At 40.5% G+C, this 18,266-nt stretch overlaps 1 protein-coding gene across 1 annotated transcript in view; it reads left to right on the forward strand.

Annotated features, from left to right (window-relative positions):
• The first annotated feature begins 1,537 nt into the window (after window positions 1-1,537).
• Window positions 1,538-18,266, forward strand: part of ergic1 (endoplasmic reticulum-golgi intermediate compartment 1) — a 31,656-nt gene continuing 14,927 nt past the window's right edge. The window contains exons 1-4 of the mRNA XM_079498312.1: window positions 1,538-1,737; window positions 9,865-9,926; window positions 15,276-15,348; window positions 16,173-16,267. Coding sequence (XP_079354438.1) covers window positions 1,718-1,737; window positions 9,865-9,926; window positions 15,276-15,348; window positions 16,173-16,267 — 250 coding nt within the window. The 5' untranslated portion in view covers window positions 1,538-1,717. The remainder of the gene's footprint in view (window positions 1,738-9,864; window positions 9,927-15,275; window positions 15,349-16,172; window positions 16,268-18,266) is intronic.

Genomic DNA, 18,266 nt, shown 5'->3' on the forward strand with positions numbered 1-18,266 from the left:
CCCTGGCCTCTCTGTGTGTGTGTGTGTGTGTGTGTGTGTGTGTGTGTGTGTGTGTGTGTGTGTGTGTGTGTGTGTGTGTGTGTGTGTGTGTGTGTGTGTGTGTGTGTGTGTGTGTGTGTGTGTGTGTGTGTGTGTGCTGTCTATAGGAGTGGCTATAGCACCACTCGAAAACACTACACAAATGTCCCAGAAGGAAGCCCTTAGGTTTACATGCAGGTCATGCAGTCAGATGATTAGTGATTCTCAAATCTCCCTATAATCTATTTACTGCTCTCTATGGTCGGTACACTATTTCTAAACTGAACATATGACTAACAATTATATACAAAACTATAACGATAAGGATTTTCCTAAAAATACAATATGCTCATACAAAAATAATCCCTCATCAGATGACCGACAAAATCTTTTTAATTTCAAGGACCCACATTTTGATAATGCATTACGCCCTGGATCGCCCATTTGATAGCCTACTTTTATTTTATTTATTTTATCTCTTGGAGCTCAATCTAGTTTGGTTCCTTTTCTCTTTGAGTTACAGACCAGGGTTCATGTGGTTCCTACTGTAACTATCAATCATTTAACCACTTAAACGTGGTTTGCTCTTTCCTCCCCCTCATTTCACAAAATTCCTTCACCAAATAGCTTATAGCAGATCTATAATCGTATAGCGCAAGACCTGCTATTTTCATCAAAAGGGGTGCCAGGGTTCCCAATCCCCATGGTATACTGGGTGGAGACCCCCTGGAACCCCCTCAAGGACTCCCACCTTAGGTATCTGACACAAGAAAACATGTGAAATTGGACATTTAATTCTGCATATGAGTATACTTATACCTTTGGTACTGAATTCAAGTATATTTTGATGCTACGGCTACTTTTGTACCTGTAGGCCTACTCAAGTACATTTTTGCATAGGTCTAGACAGGACATACAACAGAGTAGGCTAGTATATTTTTATATTGTGGTTTGTTGTGATTACTTAGTAAAAGTATCAGTAAAACATCAGAGTAGCTCTTCCACCACCGACTAGAAGAGTGTGGATGTACACTACACAGACTCTTCCAGAGGTCTATAATATCTCTGGCTGCATCTTCTATTTTTTTCTGGACGTTTCTGGGCGTCAATCTTTAACCAGTAGGCGTGATCTACAGTCGTTCAAACCGACACGACACGCACAAATAAGCACCTTAATACTAGTTCAATCATATTGCAAGGTGCAGGGTGATTATTTATACTCCTGTGTAGCCTACTTGTGTTATTATTAGCCTATTGACAATGGCAAGTCACGTCAAGTCAGAAACGCTTTTCTTTTTATTTCTGTATTTTCGGCTTTTATTTTTCTTTCTTCGTTCGGAATGTTATTGCGAACGCCAGTGAGATATTTTTTTTTTAAAGTAATCATTGTTTATATATAATTTGTGTATACGTAACATGCATAAATAAAAAACTAAATACAAGACGTGTTTGTGTGTGTGTGTGTGTGTGTGTGTGTGTGTCAGCTGGGAACGAGGCTAGTGTGTTTGTGTGTCGTGGTGGTGAGGAGAGGAAACAGAATCACGTTCGACAGGAAACCAACTCCAGCCAATCAGCGTGTGCAAAGCGTCCTAAGCTGACGTCAACCCGGTACTGATGAACACCCGGTGGATGAAAGAACAACAGAAACACAGCACAGCGCTCATTCTGATTAAACAATAGCTTTACATTATCAAACACCATGCCTTTCGATGTGAGGAGGTGAGTATAGGGCTTTAGTTCATCTCACTATCGGTGTGCACGGACATTTTGATGTGATTGTGAGCGTGCGTGCGTGTGTGTGTGTGGGTTGTGCATGGATGAATCAACGCTGGCACGAGACTGCCTGTGCGCAGGCAGCGCAAGTCAAGAACAACTTCTTCTAGCAGTATCGATCGGTATCGATTCAAACAGTTCACACATGGCTACATTGTTGCGACATTGTTGCTAAATTGTAGCTACATTCGTACATTGTTTCAGCCAGCTAATGTTGAATCACTGTTCCCTTGGTAACCTTGTTTCATCAGTGGTTTGCATAAGTCAGTGATTTGCTCAAATAGAATATGTCATCATCTATCTATCTATCTATCTAACTATCTATCTATCTATCTATCCCTTTTCCCCCTCACTGTTTCTTTTCCCTTTTTACCTCATTTCCTGTTTTGACTATTGTGTATATTCTTACGTCTGTAAATGTTTTGTGAATTGAAAATGGTGGGCCCTATTGTAATGCTTTGTCCACTCACAGTTAATAGTTTTTTTTGTATCTATCTATCTATCTATCTATCTATCTATCTATCTATCTATCTATCTATCCATCCCACATAAAGAGGTTTAGGATAAAATTAAAAATTTGAATAATTCTGAAGGGTTTTATATCAAATCTGCTCTTATAGGGGGTCCCTCTGGCACCAAATCTTTTCAGATGGGGATCTGTGTTCAAATGCATATTAATTTGGTGGTCCTCCTTGACAAAATGTTGGAGAACCACAGTGAACCACTGCTCTACCTCCCAGACTCCCCTCTGATCAATGTTCTAAAGTCACAGGAAGGGGGGGTAGTTTCTGGTGGAGTCAGGTTAGGGTAGTTCCCCACTGTCCAAACATGTGGCAGGGTGCCTGTCACTCTAGTATACACACAATACACAATGACACACATTTCTGTGTATTGGCCGCTCTCACTCATTATGTCACTGTATGTCAATTAGGGACTCAATTAGGGGATGCACTGATTAATGAGCCGTACATGGGTATCGTCTACTACTTTTTTGATTATTCTGCCGTGGACTGGCACCACTATAAGGATTTGGTGTGCGTGTGTGCGTACATAATATGTATTAGGAAATAAGATTACTTTCATAGATGCCAGGGGCCAATGTTTATCTGTTGTATATAATAGAATTTGTGCTCATTTAAACATGGTGTGATGGTGGGATATATCATGAAGATTTATTTGTTTCGCTAGCACAAGAGGAGGATTGAATTGGCAAAAAACATTGGCATCGGCTGTTGGCCAAAATTGTTATTTTACGTTGGTATCGGCATTGGCTCATGGTGTATCCCTCAGTTCAGTTTTGTTATAATACCAAATCACGACGACAAGTCTCATCACAACACTTTACATAATGGAGCAAAGCATTTTGCCCCCGTTGGGAATCCACTCGAGAAGAACCAGGCGGGGGATGCCACCTGCCTTGACAGAGAGAGAGAGAGAGAGAGAGAGAGAGAATTTGAATTTGAGAGGAATGGAGAATGGGGGGAGGGAAACTCAAGGTGAACAGTGACAAATTAACAATAGTAGGCTAACAACAATAGTAAGTGTAATCTACTACACATACAGTGTGTATTTAGATAATGGACAGCATCACAGCAACCCTCACTGTACATAACAATTATTTACATTGAGTTACGCATCCATTTATCAGTCGCCCTGTCATGAGCCCTAGTCAACAAACGACAAGGTCATGTAAATAGCATGCAAAAACAATGTACTACTTGAATACCAGGTAAACCTAGCATCTAGCCTAGCCTAGGCTCAAGTCTAAGTTCTGACAAAGAGTCTCTTCTTTCTAAATATTGTATTATTATCTAATATAATATAATTCATGGACTAAAATATGTAGGATTGGCCATGTGGCGAAAACTGTGATAATTTCGTTGTAACGGGACATTTTAGAGTTGCGCAGAATGTGTCCAGGACTTGGGACACCCATCCTGAAACTGGGACAGTCCCGGACAAACCAGGACAGGATTTACAGCATGTGCAGGTCTTGAAACACAGTCTGTCAATACTAGTGCACACACACCCAGCCTAAAGCAAACCACAGGCAGGATATTGGCACACGACTAACATTTGCCTATTGGTCACCTCAAACTAATTGAACAGGGCAGGGAAACGGTGCGTGAATGTCCTCCACAAACACTGTGAAGATGAACGTTGGTTGCACCCGAGGGAGTCAACAGACACTTCATAACTGTCAGATAGTCAAGAGTTAACAAGTTACCTAAGTTAACCCAGATAACTGTCAGATAGTCGAGGGTTAACAAGTTACCTAAGTTAACCCAGATAACTGTCAGATAGTCGAGGGCTAACAAGTTACCTAAGTTAACCCAGATAACTGTCACTTAGTCCACAGCTAACAGACCTAACTAAAGCAGATATAACTGTCAGTTAGTCCAGACTCCAGACTAGAGTGGTTCCCAAACTTTTCGGGTCGAGACCCAAAAGAGAGATTAGACGTTTGCCTGGGACCCAAACTGGTGAAAATAGCAGATCTACAAACTCACAACACGTTGCAAGCTTGTAGATTGGCTATTTTCAAATATATATTATATTATATATAATATATATTTTCTAAATGGAAAAGAAAATGGGATGTGTCCGTGACCCACAAATGGGTCCCGACCCACTGTTTGGGAAACAGTGAGTTAGTCCACAGTTAACAGACAAGCAGATAACTGGAGTCTGGAGTCTTGCCCAGGGACATTTCATCACATAGACCAGGTCGTGAAGACCTTTTGATGACCAGACACTGACAGCCAATCTCTACCTACTATGGCAACACACCATGATGAGATATTTATTGGTAGGGTTGTCGTCAATTAAGACATTCTTACTCGACTAAAAGCCATAGGAAATTGTTGACTAATTGATTTTGAGACCAGCCAGAGAGCAGTGATGATGCCTATTGAAAATAGGCTGATCACCATGTGTGAATCATTACTTCTACTGATGAGGATGAGTACCAAAGCATCCAATTGACACTATAGGCTGAACGAGTCTGACCCAACACTGTAGCAAATCGCCCCAAAACAGCCGATCTGCAAGCATAAACGACAACTGACAAGTGTAGATAGGAGATACATCTGCATCTATAAGAAAAAGGGGGTCAAATAGGTGGTTACTCAACAAAAATAAACTACTCGTATCTGTGAGTACTAAAAAGTAAGTACTTGTACTCGTACTCGTTCTGAAAAAATGGTATCGGGACAACTCTAATATTTCATATTCCATCCTAATTGACTAACATTAGCTTTCAAAGTTTTCAGGATTGGCCCGTTTTCAACAAAAAGTCTCAAATCATGAACGGAGCGTGCAATTTACGTGAAATCTTTCACAGACTTTCCTACTAGGCTGAGGAATATATCCCACCCTTTTCACATTGGCCTGTTATAGCGCCACCAACAGGTGGATTTTTGCAAAACACATTTTTGGAACAAAATGCCACTTGCCATCCAAGGCGTAAGAAAAAATGGCACCCTTTTCACATTGGCCTATTATAGCGCCACCAGGAGGCCACAACCTGACCTGCCCTGGTGGAGACATGTGCCCCGAGGGGCATTTTATCTATTTTTTTGCGTTACTTGGCGTCAGACGTGAGCGTGCAGTTAGGCACGCAAACTTCTAGTTATGTACAAAACTGTTACTTTTAAGGAAATGGAAAAAAAGAGCCTGTGTTACTTTTTTTTCCTTTTTCTTTTTTTAAGAACCTGTGTTCCAATGGATCCAAAGTAGTAATTATTTAGTTACAAGCTCTTAATACTTATAATTTTCAAATATTTATAAAACCCACAGAAGCACTTTCACTAAAGGTGGCCTTACACTAGCCGATTTTTTTCAGTCTGAAATCTGATAGCACCACACATTACAGGATAGTCGGAGCGGGGGCAGAGCAAATATCAAACATTCTTGATGTTGATCGGGCCGATCCCGATCGCGCGTTGAGCGGTCGGGCACCCCCCGAGCGTCAAAAATGCCCGATTATCGGCTAGTGTAAGGCCACCTTTAAAGGACCACTTCACCACTTTTCAACATCTCTTCATATAATTGGTCCTCACTAATGTTCATGATAAAACACCACAATTTGTTTATACTCGGTCTGTGTCTCATAGGAGGGCTGTGGGCAGTTCAGACACCCGTCCACCAGTGACATCATCGTTAGACAGATTTTTTTTAAACAAGATTTGTTTTAAAATATATTTAGATTGTTATTATCGTGAGAACTATGGCTTCCATTTTTGCATTGCAACTTTTCTGGAAAAGAAAGCCTGCAGTTTCTATTAGCTTGGATTCCCCATCGATGATGTCACTGGTGGACAGGTTTCTAAACTGTCCACAGCCCTCCTATGAGACACAGACTGAGGAAAAAATTGTGGTATTTTATCACAACAATAGTGAGGACCAATTATATGAAGATAAGTTGAAAAGTGGTGAAGTGGTCCTTTAAATGTTTGATATTTTTATTATTATTATTTTACTAAATTTGATATAGCAAAGGGTTGTGCCCGACAGCATTGATTTACCGTTTATACTTGACAGGCTGAGCCCCACCATAACAAGCGTTTGATTTGTTACCTAGATAGCACTCTGTCCTTTCAGCAGATGAGTGGATTAAAAACATAACTGGCCGATTATGTCATTAACGACGATGATTCTGGTAATCGTTGTTGCTTAAACGGTCGCATGCTGTAAATCGCTGTGGGCTGACCTCGTACCATAACGAGGTTTTGCTGACCTATCAGTGTCCAGATCTATCACTCAGTCACTCCGCTGTGAGTCATTTGTTCAGTTTTTTCAATTTGCTAAGGTCTTGTTTTCTTTGGAAAGCAATCATGTGCCTTCATGTCTCTTGGTGTTGCTAAAGAGATGCAGGAACACACTGTCCCCACCATTAATGGAAGACTACCCCCCCTCATAATGAAGCACCAAGGGACAAATAAGATGGTTTGTACTGTAGGTGGTGGAAAGAGGGAGGTGTTGGTAATTCAGGAAATTGCAAAACGCAACCGGTAGTAAAGTGGGCCAAGAGATGAGAGCTCTCCAGGGTCCATATTAAGATTCATAAAGACACAATGTTCTTGAACCAAGAAAACACAAGAAGCTCATTAACTGTGACTGCAAACAGTGCCGTGCACACACAGGTCATGTACTGCTTTAAAAAACAGAAAATGTCTTCTTGGTAAAAGCGACATTTCTTCTAAAATATTTATTTGAGGTCATCACTTGGCCGATTGTCTCTGATCAGTGGATGAAAGAAGGAGACTTGTGTGTGTGTGTAAACACTAGTGTTCCACAGTCAGGATGTGAGGCGGTGCAGTCATCTTCATCAACAGCTAGTCCCGTAAACGTAAACCACAAGCAGGGAGGTCTGTACTCTGTAGTAATGCCCTCCATATCCTGCCAGGCTAATGCTCCTAATGCCAGCGACAGGCACAGGGTTATGTGTGGGCATGGAAATAATAGTTGTTATAGATGAAACCATGAATTGATTAATCGCTCAACAGAAAAATCATTGAATACAAACAATGTTACTATCTCTAATCAAGTAATTGCTTCAGTGATCTATCTAAATGTTTATATTAATAAGCGTTAGTTAGAACTTAATCGAAATGTGAATACTTGCCTTTGCGGTATACAATAACATAAAGTATTTTCTGCTGCTTGGGTTCAGATAACTTACTGAGCATTTATTTAATATTTACCATGATGTTTGTGCTTGGCAACCTTATTTCACCATCACTTTGTGGCCCAGATTAATCGAATAATGGGGGGGAGGATGTTGTGCCAGAAACACCCATAAGAGAAGTTTTTCCCATTTCTTTCAAACGTATGAAAGCAGGCTGACGCACACCTCAAAGGTAGTGACATGTGTGCAGAACAAACACGATTTAATGTTCACAGAGTGATCTTTGATATCAAATATCCACTGTCTGGAACTGGCAAAAAAAAAAAATAATCTTTGTTAAGTCGACCTTTCTGTCGTGAAGCCCTAACCATGCAACTCCTTGGGTCCAAACAGTTGCAAGGAGTTAACGCTAAAACTGTCTCGACCCTTTGGTGTGGTTTGGGCTATTGAATTCCATGCGTTGAATCACTAGGGTCAACGTGCAACAGGACATATCACACCGCAGGGACAACGCTAAAACCGTCTTGACTCTTTGGTGTGGTTAGGGCTTTAGACCTTCATCAGGGCAAACAGACCCAATTTCGTTCTAAAAGAAACACTCTGGAACCACCAATCTGGGCATCCCTTGACCTTGACCCCACTTTGAGAACCAGTGGTGTGTAGACTAGAGCGGTGCTTTCCAAACTTTTTAGCCTGTGATGACCCAAAAGATTAGCGTGGGACCCAAATTAGTGAAAACTTGTGAAAGCAGATCTACAAGCTCACAACGCGTCGCTTCACGCTGCATTCTGATCTCGTAGATCAGCTATTTTCGCTGTTTGTTTTCTAATTTATGGAATTTCTTACATTTTTTTCTTTGATTTCTTCATCAAATCACTGAAAAAAATAATTTAATTTTGTTTTTGAAATAATAATTAAAACCAGAATGTAGGAAACTCCCAGTGGTGTATAGAGAATGAAGGAGGAAGGGTGGACCGGGGTGTGGCAGGGATCCAAGGGTCTTGTGAAGCAGGGAGGGGGCAGGTGGGGGGCCCACACGAGCCAAAGCAGCAGGGTGTGGGCCTCAACAGGAAGCACTCCCACCCTCACTGCTTCCTCCATCCCCCCCCCCCCCCCCCCCCCTCTTTGCGTCAGCTGTGATTATTTCACCGCATGCATGGCAGCTCTCGCTGGAAGAAATGTGCACAGATGTGACTGTTTTGGAAGGAGATGAGGGGAGAGTATGTGTGCATGTGCATGCTTGTATTACTATACTTGAGGGCCACATGTCCCTGCACGTATAGTAGAAATTGAGAAATACACAATGGCCCCTTTTCCACCGGTTGGTTCCCAATGGGAACCGGTTCAGTTCTTTTTGGTTCTTAGTCCATGTGTGCAAAACCATAGATTGTTATCACCATGAAACTTCCCCAATTGAGTACTTACACGAAGTGTGTAAGTACACTTCGTGTGTCATCAGTGCCCATACCTGAGGCGGGGTTGGCGAAAGGGCCTCTCTGTGTGGAGTTTGCATGTTTTCCCCGTGTCCCCTAGGGTAGGTACCCTCACAAAAATTAGACGATCTACAAAATTGTAAAGATGGCATTCATAAAATATAGCCTTCATAAAATGTCGATCTCCTCACAAGTATAGTAATACGAACCTGTGTGTCTGTTGAAAATCTTTCATTTCCCAAAAAGGGCATGTGCACGACGGCTCACATCACAGCCTGTGAGCAGAAATAGTTTTGCTGTGGAGTAGCGTGGAGTTGGACAGTGACCGACCATGGCAGTTTCTGATTCACAGTTCGATTTACAAGCTCGTATTCACTTGACAAAAATATCGTGCCCTTATGCTATACATGGAGCTAGGGGGGCGTTTATTATTAATAATACTATTAATAATACATAATACTGTAACCTAATGAGTCTTAAAGGGATAGTTAAATTTTTCTTTTTGCATTGCAACTTTTCAGGTCTAGAAAGTCTGCAGTTTTCAATTAGCTTGGATTCCCCATCGATGATGTCACTGGTGGACGAGTTTCTGTACTGCCCACAGCCCTCCTATGAGACAGACTGAGTAGAAAAGAATTGTGCAGATATGAAGATAGGTTGAAAAGTGGTGAAGTGGCCCTTTAAGTAGTTCCGGTCATTTTGTGGGGGGCACTGGGGCCACGCAGTAAAAGTCAATGCCAATACTTTTGTACATTTTGAAGTGTGTGTGTGTGTGTGTGTGTGTGTGTGTGTGCATGCATGCTTGCATGTGTGTATATAATGGCCTTGTTCCAGACATAACATTCCACTACTGTGCCGTAATATCACCGTCTATTGAGTACAGAATGTGCTCTTTTTCTCAGCCAAAGCTGAGCACATGGTGTTTACATAGCGTTTCTAATATTTATACTCTCTTTCTCTCTCTCTCTCTCTCTCTCTCTCTCTCTCTCTCTCTCTCGTATTTTTCCTCAGATTGGATATCTACAGGAAAGTGCCAAAAGATCTCACACAGCCCACGTATACAGGAGCATGCAGTGAGTATCCACGTTGGTTTCTTGTTGTCTTCCCAACCAATCAAGAGTCCGCAACATTTTATGAAGCCTCTGCGTCCTTTCATTTTTTCAGAGGTACGCAACACCGTACGTAGGTGGGAGTTTTCTGCTATACGCTTTTGGTATGCTTCACCAATTTTCAACCAAGCACAAATATAATTGGTCCTCACTAATGTTCATGATAAAATAACCTTTTTTCTACTTGGTCTGTGTCTCATGGGAGGGCTGTGGACTTGTTCCAATACAAGTCCAAACATAAATCAAAACATTTTTCATTGCTTGTCATGACATTTTGTCTCGTTTTACAAAATTGCCTCTTAAGTGCTCTACTTTCCCAAATGGTTGACTTTATTTTATTGGTAAGACTTAAAAACATTGCGTTGCCCACACACTGGCACACAGCCATAAAGAAAGACTTCAAACACTGTTGGTAAGAAAGCCAGTAAGCCCTTCCAGTGTGTCTGTATGTAAATGGTACAAAACATTAGCCCCAGGTGAAGTAGATGGAGTGATTAAACGCTTACTGGAACAGGTTAGATTGCTCCAGGAGTTTCATATTTGAGGTACTTGTCACAGAGAGGAGGGTGGGGCCTGTCGTAGTACAACTACTATGCCAGGAATGTTAATGACAGCCTCTTTCACTGTCGCCGCAGGAAATTATGGCTTGTTGTCACAGGAAATCAAAACATTGTTTTTTCAGGATAAGTCAATTTGTTTTGTCATCGTATTCGTATACTCATCGTATTGATTATAAGCTGATTGGCAGGATACTGACTACTGACTGACTATTGAATGATCAGACTTTCAGTTTCACAATCACTTGTTTATTTTTGATTATTCATCGGCCAAGCCCAGGTGACAAAGCGGTTTGTTTACTCTATTGTCACGATGTCAGGGAAGATTTCCTCTGACAAAGAATTGGTAAATTGATCTGTGTAAATGTGCTGGAGATGTTTCCACTTTCCATTGACTTATCAGCAGCAGTACTAGTTGAATAAATACAACCCACATGGGGCGTTAATGTTGTCAACTGAACTCCCTTCCTGCCTGGTTTACATCAAGTCCACCGCCTCAGGCTGAGAGCACTGTGTTGAGTTGAGATATTAGGTTGGAGTTACTGCTTGTGTGCACTCTGCAGGACAACACTTATTACTGTATACAGCAGTGATTCTCAACCTTTTCAGGTCGTGACCCCCCCACAAATGTATCATATTTGAACTGGAGACCCCCACCCTGATAAGCACTTGGAATGTAGGAGTTGGGGCATTGCATTTAGTTTGACTTGGTTCCACAGATAAATATTGTGGAAATAGCAGATCTACAAGCTCACAACGGCTCATGTTGTGAGCCTCTTTCTTATGTTATTTGACAATTTGGCCAATGTTTGACCAGATTTTAATAGTATTTAGCGTGATTGCCCTAACAGGGCTTGAAATCAAGTTCATTGATTTTTTTTGTTTTTAATTCATGAAAATGTTTGCTTTTTATGCAATGTTTTTTTTTATTTTTATGTTTTGTTACGTAAGAAACATAAGGGTCCCATAAAAATATGTCCGCGACCCACAAATGGGTCCCGAGTCCTGACCCCGTGTTTGGGAACCAGCCTGTGTTTTATGAATCCATTTCAAACGCGACCACATGGAAGGATGAGTCAGGTTTAAGTTTTTTTGTGTTTTCACATTGTGTGAGATCTTTTCTTTTTACTGTAAGTGATTTGTTGTTGTTTTTTTTGTTGTCTCGTCAATATTTCCATTGTGGAGCAGCTCTAGGTTTAGGCTCAGTAAGTCATTACTCTGTGATCTGCATGTAATCCCCTTACTCACCCAGAGCCCCGAGGCCTGTGGACAATTATACGTGTCCTTTGATGGAGCCGGATCGGTGGCCGATGTGTCATGGCGACACTCCCTATTGTTTGTGTCTCAGTTAAACATTACCTTCTGCCGCAGGTTGAGCTGGAAAAGAAACTCAAGTACGTTTACTCAAGTACTGTTAGTACTTCAAGTACAATTTTGAGGTGCTTTCGCTCAACTTGAATATTTCCCTATTTAGCGACACTTACTACTTCTTTTTTGTGACCAACTTTTTATTTTGTTTTTTTAAAAGAACCCCGGGTTAGCACAGACATTACAGGAGAGGGAAACAACAATGATGCATACGTATAACATAATACATGTTTCTTTTTCTAACAAAACAAATAAAATGGAAACCAAAACAAAACGTGGCAATGATGTTGGAACAGACAAACATGGATGGATCAGACTTTGTTTACAGGAGTACAAGTACTTACTACTTCTCATTACACTACATTTCAGAGGTAAAATTGTCCTTTGGACTCCACTACAACTACTTTACAGGTTTAGATTATTAATGCAAAACATCACATGCATCAACCACTTAAGCCCTATTTTATGCTTTGTCTATTTGAACATAGCCGATGCGACGCGTTGTGAGATTTTAGATTTGTGACAATTTGTGACAAGATTTGTGACGATTTGATGCCAATACTTTTGTACTTTTAATCAAGTAAAAAAACTTTGAATACAGGGTTTTTAACTTTTAACTTGAGTATTTCCACCACTTTTACTTAAGTAAATACACAAGTCCTCAGCAGGTTGTCCTGTGTGACGCCCTGTCGACCACAAGGCCAGGTCTAGCTAGGATACTGTTGCCACGTAAACAGGCTTCACAGTTCACACCTGCTGTGTGTGTGTGTGTGTGTGTGTGTGTATTACTATACTTGTGAGGACCACAAGTATTTTTTTCTCCTCCTTCTTCCGCCAAAAATAGCAGTTCTGGCTGAACCATGCAGTCGTTTTTTGCGAAACGCGGGAATCTGGTAGAGGGCCATGTGAAGCCCATGACCATTGGCCAAAGGGTGGCGCTATTGCACTCAATTGAAAATGCAAACTTTGAACACGCATCGCATAGCTCATGAACCGTTTGACTGTTGGCAATGAAACTTTGATACACATATGTGTCTCCTCATGCCGAACAACTTTCGTGCTCTGGCTTTTAACCTCTGACCTTTAGATCACCCTCCATTTTGAATTATATGAAAAACAGTTCTATCTATCTCCTCCTAGAATCTTTGATCAAAATGCACGAAAACTTCTACACGTGAACTTTGGACCTATACGGACAAAATATCGAAGTACATTTTTGTACTACGAGTTTTTATGAGCCAATGAAAATTGCTGTTTTGTGAAAATTCTTCTTCTGCCCCTAATACATACATGCAGCGTCATATGCTTATGACATTTTACAGTATGGTAGAGGGTCTTGCCAAATAGCACTGAAACCAGTCTTACTGCAATAGGTCAAAGGAGGGCGCTATAGCAATTTTTGAACAGGCATAACTCATGTCTCGTTTGGCCAAAAGTCATGGCACTTGTTTCCACATGTTCCTTGACTCATTGGAACACATCTGTCACTTTGACCTGTAAGCAATCAGATATTCCGCCATTTTGAGCAGTTTGGAAAATTCTTGTACCTGATTTTCTGCCCTGATTTTTGAGCATCTTGCGTGAAACGTTCTACACACAATCTTTGGACCATTATCTGAAATGAGAAGTTTGTACGTGAACACATTAACAGCGAACACACTGTAGTAATGTCCAAAACTAGGAGACACATACTTGTTTTCAAAAACACTGAATGAATTTGCAGTTAACAATATAACTACTTATTGTGTCTGGATAGCTTAGTTGGTGCTCTTGCCTTTGGAACACAAGTTTGTGGGTTCAAATCTGGGCACCGCCAACTCGGTGTATGAGTCGTCAATAATCCTGCCCCTATCCCACACAATTACAACTTGTCACAATTACATGGTCTTCTTTTTCTCAAGTTCAGTCTTCCATGTTTCCAAGGCTTATTTGTGCATATTGTTCTTATTGCTTATTGCCTTCTTTCTTGGTCCCACCATATCACTGCTTGCAGCTATATTATTTTATTTTTGTTGATTTTTTTAAATGTTTTTGGTGTGGCGTTAGAGCCATGTTGTTCTGGTCGAGCTTCTAGTAACTAGTAAGTATAATACAAGTGTGTGTGTGTAACAGTGTGTATGTATCTCGTGCCAGATTAACCACAGTTACGCAAGCTTGGATCTCTTACTACTATATATAACCTAGGAAACGTATGACGTTTTACATGGCAGATTTGTTTTCTTTTTTTGATTAGATTACATTTAATAGACAGGCTGAGCTGTTGTCAATTATACAATTATACTCATTCTCCCTTTCCCTCGGTTCAAAGCAGTGGTGGAAAGTACTCAAATACTTTCAACTTACTTTCAGAGGCAAATATTGTACTTTTTACTTACTGCACTACACTTATTTGACAGCTATTGTTACAAGTTGCAATGCAGATTTATAGTTTTAACATTATAAAACATTGCTTCAGCCCTATTTTATACTTATTTTGCTATTTTCAAAAACATTCGACAAATGTTGCTGTACTATTTCTTTGGTACTGTACTATTTATATTTTGATGCCAATACTTTTGTATTTTTACTAGACAATCTTTTAATGGAGGACTGTTACTAATAGGCTACCACAGTATTCTTATATTGTGGTATTGCTAATTTTACTGGAGTAAATAATCGAGTACTTCTTCCACCACTGGTTAACTGCTCATTATTGTTTGTTTCAACTTCTTAATTTGGTCTCTTCCTTCATCGTAGTCCAATGCCCAGGCTGTGCAGTGAGCCATGTTTGATCTAGGGGTGGTTGTCAGCTTGTGAGTTTGGTCCCCAGGAAACCCGAATTGACCTGTTTCTAAAGGCTTACGTTAGCATGAGATCACCCTTCTCAAAAGAGATCTGCCGTAATGGCCGCCCGGTGCATTGGCATCCAACAGTATTCACCAAAGGAGGCTCTTTAAAAAGCAGTGTAATGGCATGCTTAACGCCGCCTGTAAAACAGCTATTTACAGAACATTTTTATGACTCTGCTGTGATTTTTAATTGAGGTCAATGGCTTAGATCAGTCTTCCACAAATGGCCACGCACCGTGTGACTCATTTGCTTTTGGCCTGTGCTTTGAAATTGGATTATTATTTTAAGTCCAAAACAACATGTTTAGCCCACAGCAATTTAAGCTTACCCAGAGCTGTGATTCCAAAACATTTTCATGACAAGGACCCCTGAATTAATCTGTGATTGGCCACGGCCCCCCATCTGAAAAGATATGGTGCCAGGGAGCCCAGAAGGGAAGATTTTAGTTTTTCTATATTATTTAAAACTTTTCCCGCCTTTTTTTGTCCCCGAATACTTGAATGTCACCCACTTATAATTGTCTAACTCCAGTCCTTGTCTTCCTGTGTCCCCTCCACAGTATCCATCCTGTGCTGTGTGTTCATGTTGTTCCTGTTCCTGTCAGAGCTGACGGGATTCATAGCCACTGAAATGTAGGTATACACACACACACACACACTCAAGGTGGAAACATTGTACTGTACGGCCAAACCATTCCTTTTCAGTATGCTCAAATGGATCCAATGTACTTAATATTTTACTCACAAGCTCTTGTTACTACTTTTTATTGGTTACATTTTTATCAAACCCATAGACAGACCAACGACTTTCATGTTCACTCACACAAACAAACAAACAAAAAAACATTTCAAGTTGAAATATGGAGATACAAGTTCTCCCCACAGCGATGAAATACTGTAATGGTTTCTTTGTCGCCACCCAGGATAAGTCTGTTGCTGCAAAATGTGCAATCCACTGACTTGATCATTAATAATGTCACTGCTGTGGTTATAATGATGACGACGATGATGTGTTCTTCTGGCCCGACAAAACAGAGACAGTTTCTCACAGGAAACCTTGAGCATGCGTCAGCTTCTCAGTGCTTGGTTAAGAGGCGACAATTTGGGCAGAGGAGTTAGACTGACTATGACGTTGAAGTTATTCTCCTTGTAATTAGGTTGAAGATAAAATACATGCAGGGAAATATTATATTCTTATTGAAATAGCTCTTCAGTCGAGTTCGATTTATCTGGGGTTTAAATTATTTTATTCAACCTCGTTTAACAACTATCCCCTGTCTTTTTGCCTCTGTCTGTCTGTGTGTCTGTCTGTCTGTCTGTGTGTCTGTCTGTCTGTCTGTCTGTCTGTCTGTCTGTCTGTCTGTCTGTCTGTCTGTCTGTCTGTCTGTCTGTCTGTCTGTCTGTCTGTCTGTCTGTCTGTCTGTCTGTCTGTGTTGTTTTATGGTTTGTGTTGACAGCGTAAATGAGCTGTATGTAGATGATCCCGATAAAAACAGTGGCGGGAAGATAGATGTGAGTTTAAACGTCAGTTTGCCAAACTTACACTGTGATTGTGAGTATATAAACATATATTAAAATATATCTTCATCTCTTCATCTCTTCTCTTCATTGTATTTACTTTTCTGAATGTATTACCTTCCTTTAAAAAGCGATATATTATGTGTTATGAGTATCCTGTACAAGTTATGACCCGTGTTTACTGCCGATCTTATCAGACGGACTCATTATGTTTCCTCGTTATCGTTTCGTGTCACATGTCCATGGAGGACAAATGAGAATGCAGATAAGGAACACGGCTCGTTAAACCAGAAAATGGTTTGTTTACCAGGCCCTGTTGTGTAGTCGGGTGGTGGTGTTTTATTTAGTTTTACTGGATAATGATAATGAATTTATCTTTCTATTGCTTTTCAAAACAAATTTACAAAGTACAGAGCAAACGGTTAGAAACAGCAAACGGACCAAAACACAAAACAAAAAAACATCCGATAACGATTCTAAAATTAGAACACTCACATGTAGAACGGCTAAGAAAAACACTTGACACAGAGAGAGGTTTTTCAAAGCGACTACTGATAATGTAGACTTCTGATAGTGTAAGTGTCAAAGTGGAGTCCACGGATCCTCTGGCCTCAATGAGGCCAGAGGATCCAAATAGACCCTTAGAGGTCTGTAACTCTGAGAGTGCACAAATCGAACCAAATGGACCATTACGGGGTTACATTTGGTTCTATTTTGTATTTTGTACACTTTCAGAGTTGTGGGGGTGCTCGACATAAAAATATTTGAGAATCAAGTGCGTCATCAGGGGTTTACAGGTGTAAATAAGTCATTTTTGTGCAAGCTCCTATTTTTCAAGGGGAGGAAATATAAACTGAGGGACAAGGAGAACGAGGAGGAAATAAATGAAATGGCAAAGAGAACAATGCCTGTGGAAAATCAAAACAAAAGATACATTTCAGTAATGTCAAAAACGAAAGGTTGTGTAAAGAATGACATTGTGGGTAAACTTGTGCATTTAATGCGTGTGAGTAAGAGTGTGTTACGTTGGCTTGCAGTCAGTCACACAGCTGTGGAACATGTGTTTTTAAAGGTCTCATTCTTTGTTCCTGCTATTACTAATGCAATGTGAATGTAATTCAATTACTAATGCTATCTGACTGTCATTTAATCACTAATGCTATTTGAATGTTTGATTACTAATGCTATCTGAATGTAGTTTTATAAGCTTTACTTCATTTCATACGTACATCATAGCTCACTGTTATCCAAACAGTGGGTCGTGACCCATTTTTATGGGTCACAACTCGAATACAAATCCCATTTTCTTTTAATACATTAAAAACATACAACAAACTACAGATTTACATACATTTTAAAACAAACAAATCTAAGAAATTCCATAAATAAAATAAATACAAAAATTAAGAAGCTCGCAATGTGAGTGACGCGTTATGCCCTTGTAGATTAGCTATTTTCACTAGTTTGGGTCCCAGGCAAAGTTGAATCTCTCTCTTGGGTCTCGGCCTGAAAAGTTTGGGAACCACTGGTTTAGATTTAAAACGTGGGACGGTTGAGCCACCATAGATGGGAGATGGGATGTGCAAATATTTGAGATGAATGATTTAAAATGTCTAATCTCTCTTTTGGGTCTCGACCTGAAAAGTTCGGGAACCACTGCCGTAGCTGTCCAACCGCAGTCCGCTTCACTGGAATGCATTTAAAGCCGTATTTTGCTCTGCCGCTCTGCTTTCGTCTTTGAGTTAATCATTAACTGTCAGGCAGAAAGCTTGTATCTTGTTTATTGCGAAATGATTACCGTACTTTGTAGTTTGACACAGTCGCAAAAAGCATCAAGCTTGTAGATCAGCCAGTTTTGAAATTTAGCGGATTGATTGATGGTTTGGGCGACTGTGGCTCAAGAGGTAGAGCAGGTCGTCCAATGATCCATGGGTCGGCGGTTCGAATCCCGGCTCCTCCTGTCTACATGTCGAAGTGTCCTTGGGCAAGACACTGAACCCCAAATTGCTCCCGATGTGCTGGTTGGTACCTTG

This window comes from Electrona antarctica (genome assembly GCF_951216825.1).
Source record: "Electrona antarctica genome assembly, chromosome: 1".
Taxonomy (NCBI): Eukaryota; Metazoa; Chordata; class Actinopteri; order Myctophiformes; family Myctophidae; genus Electrona; species Electrona antarctica.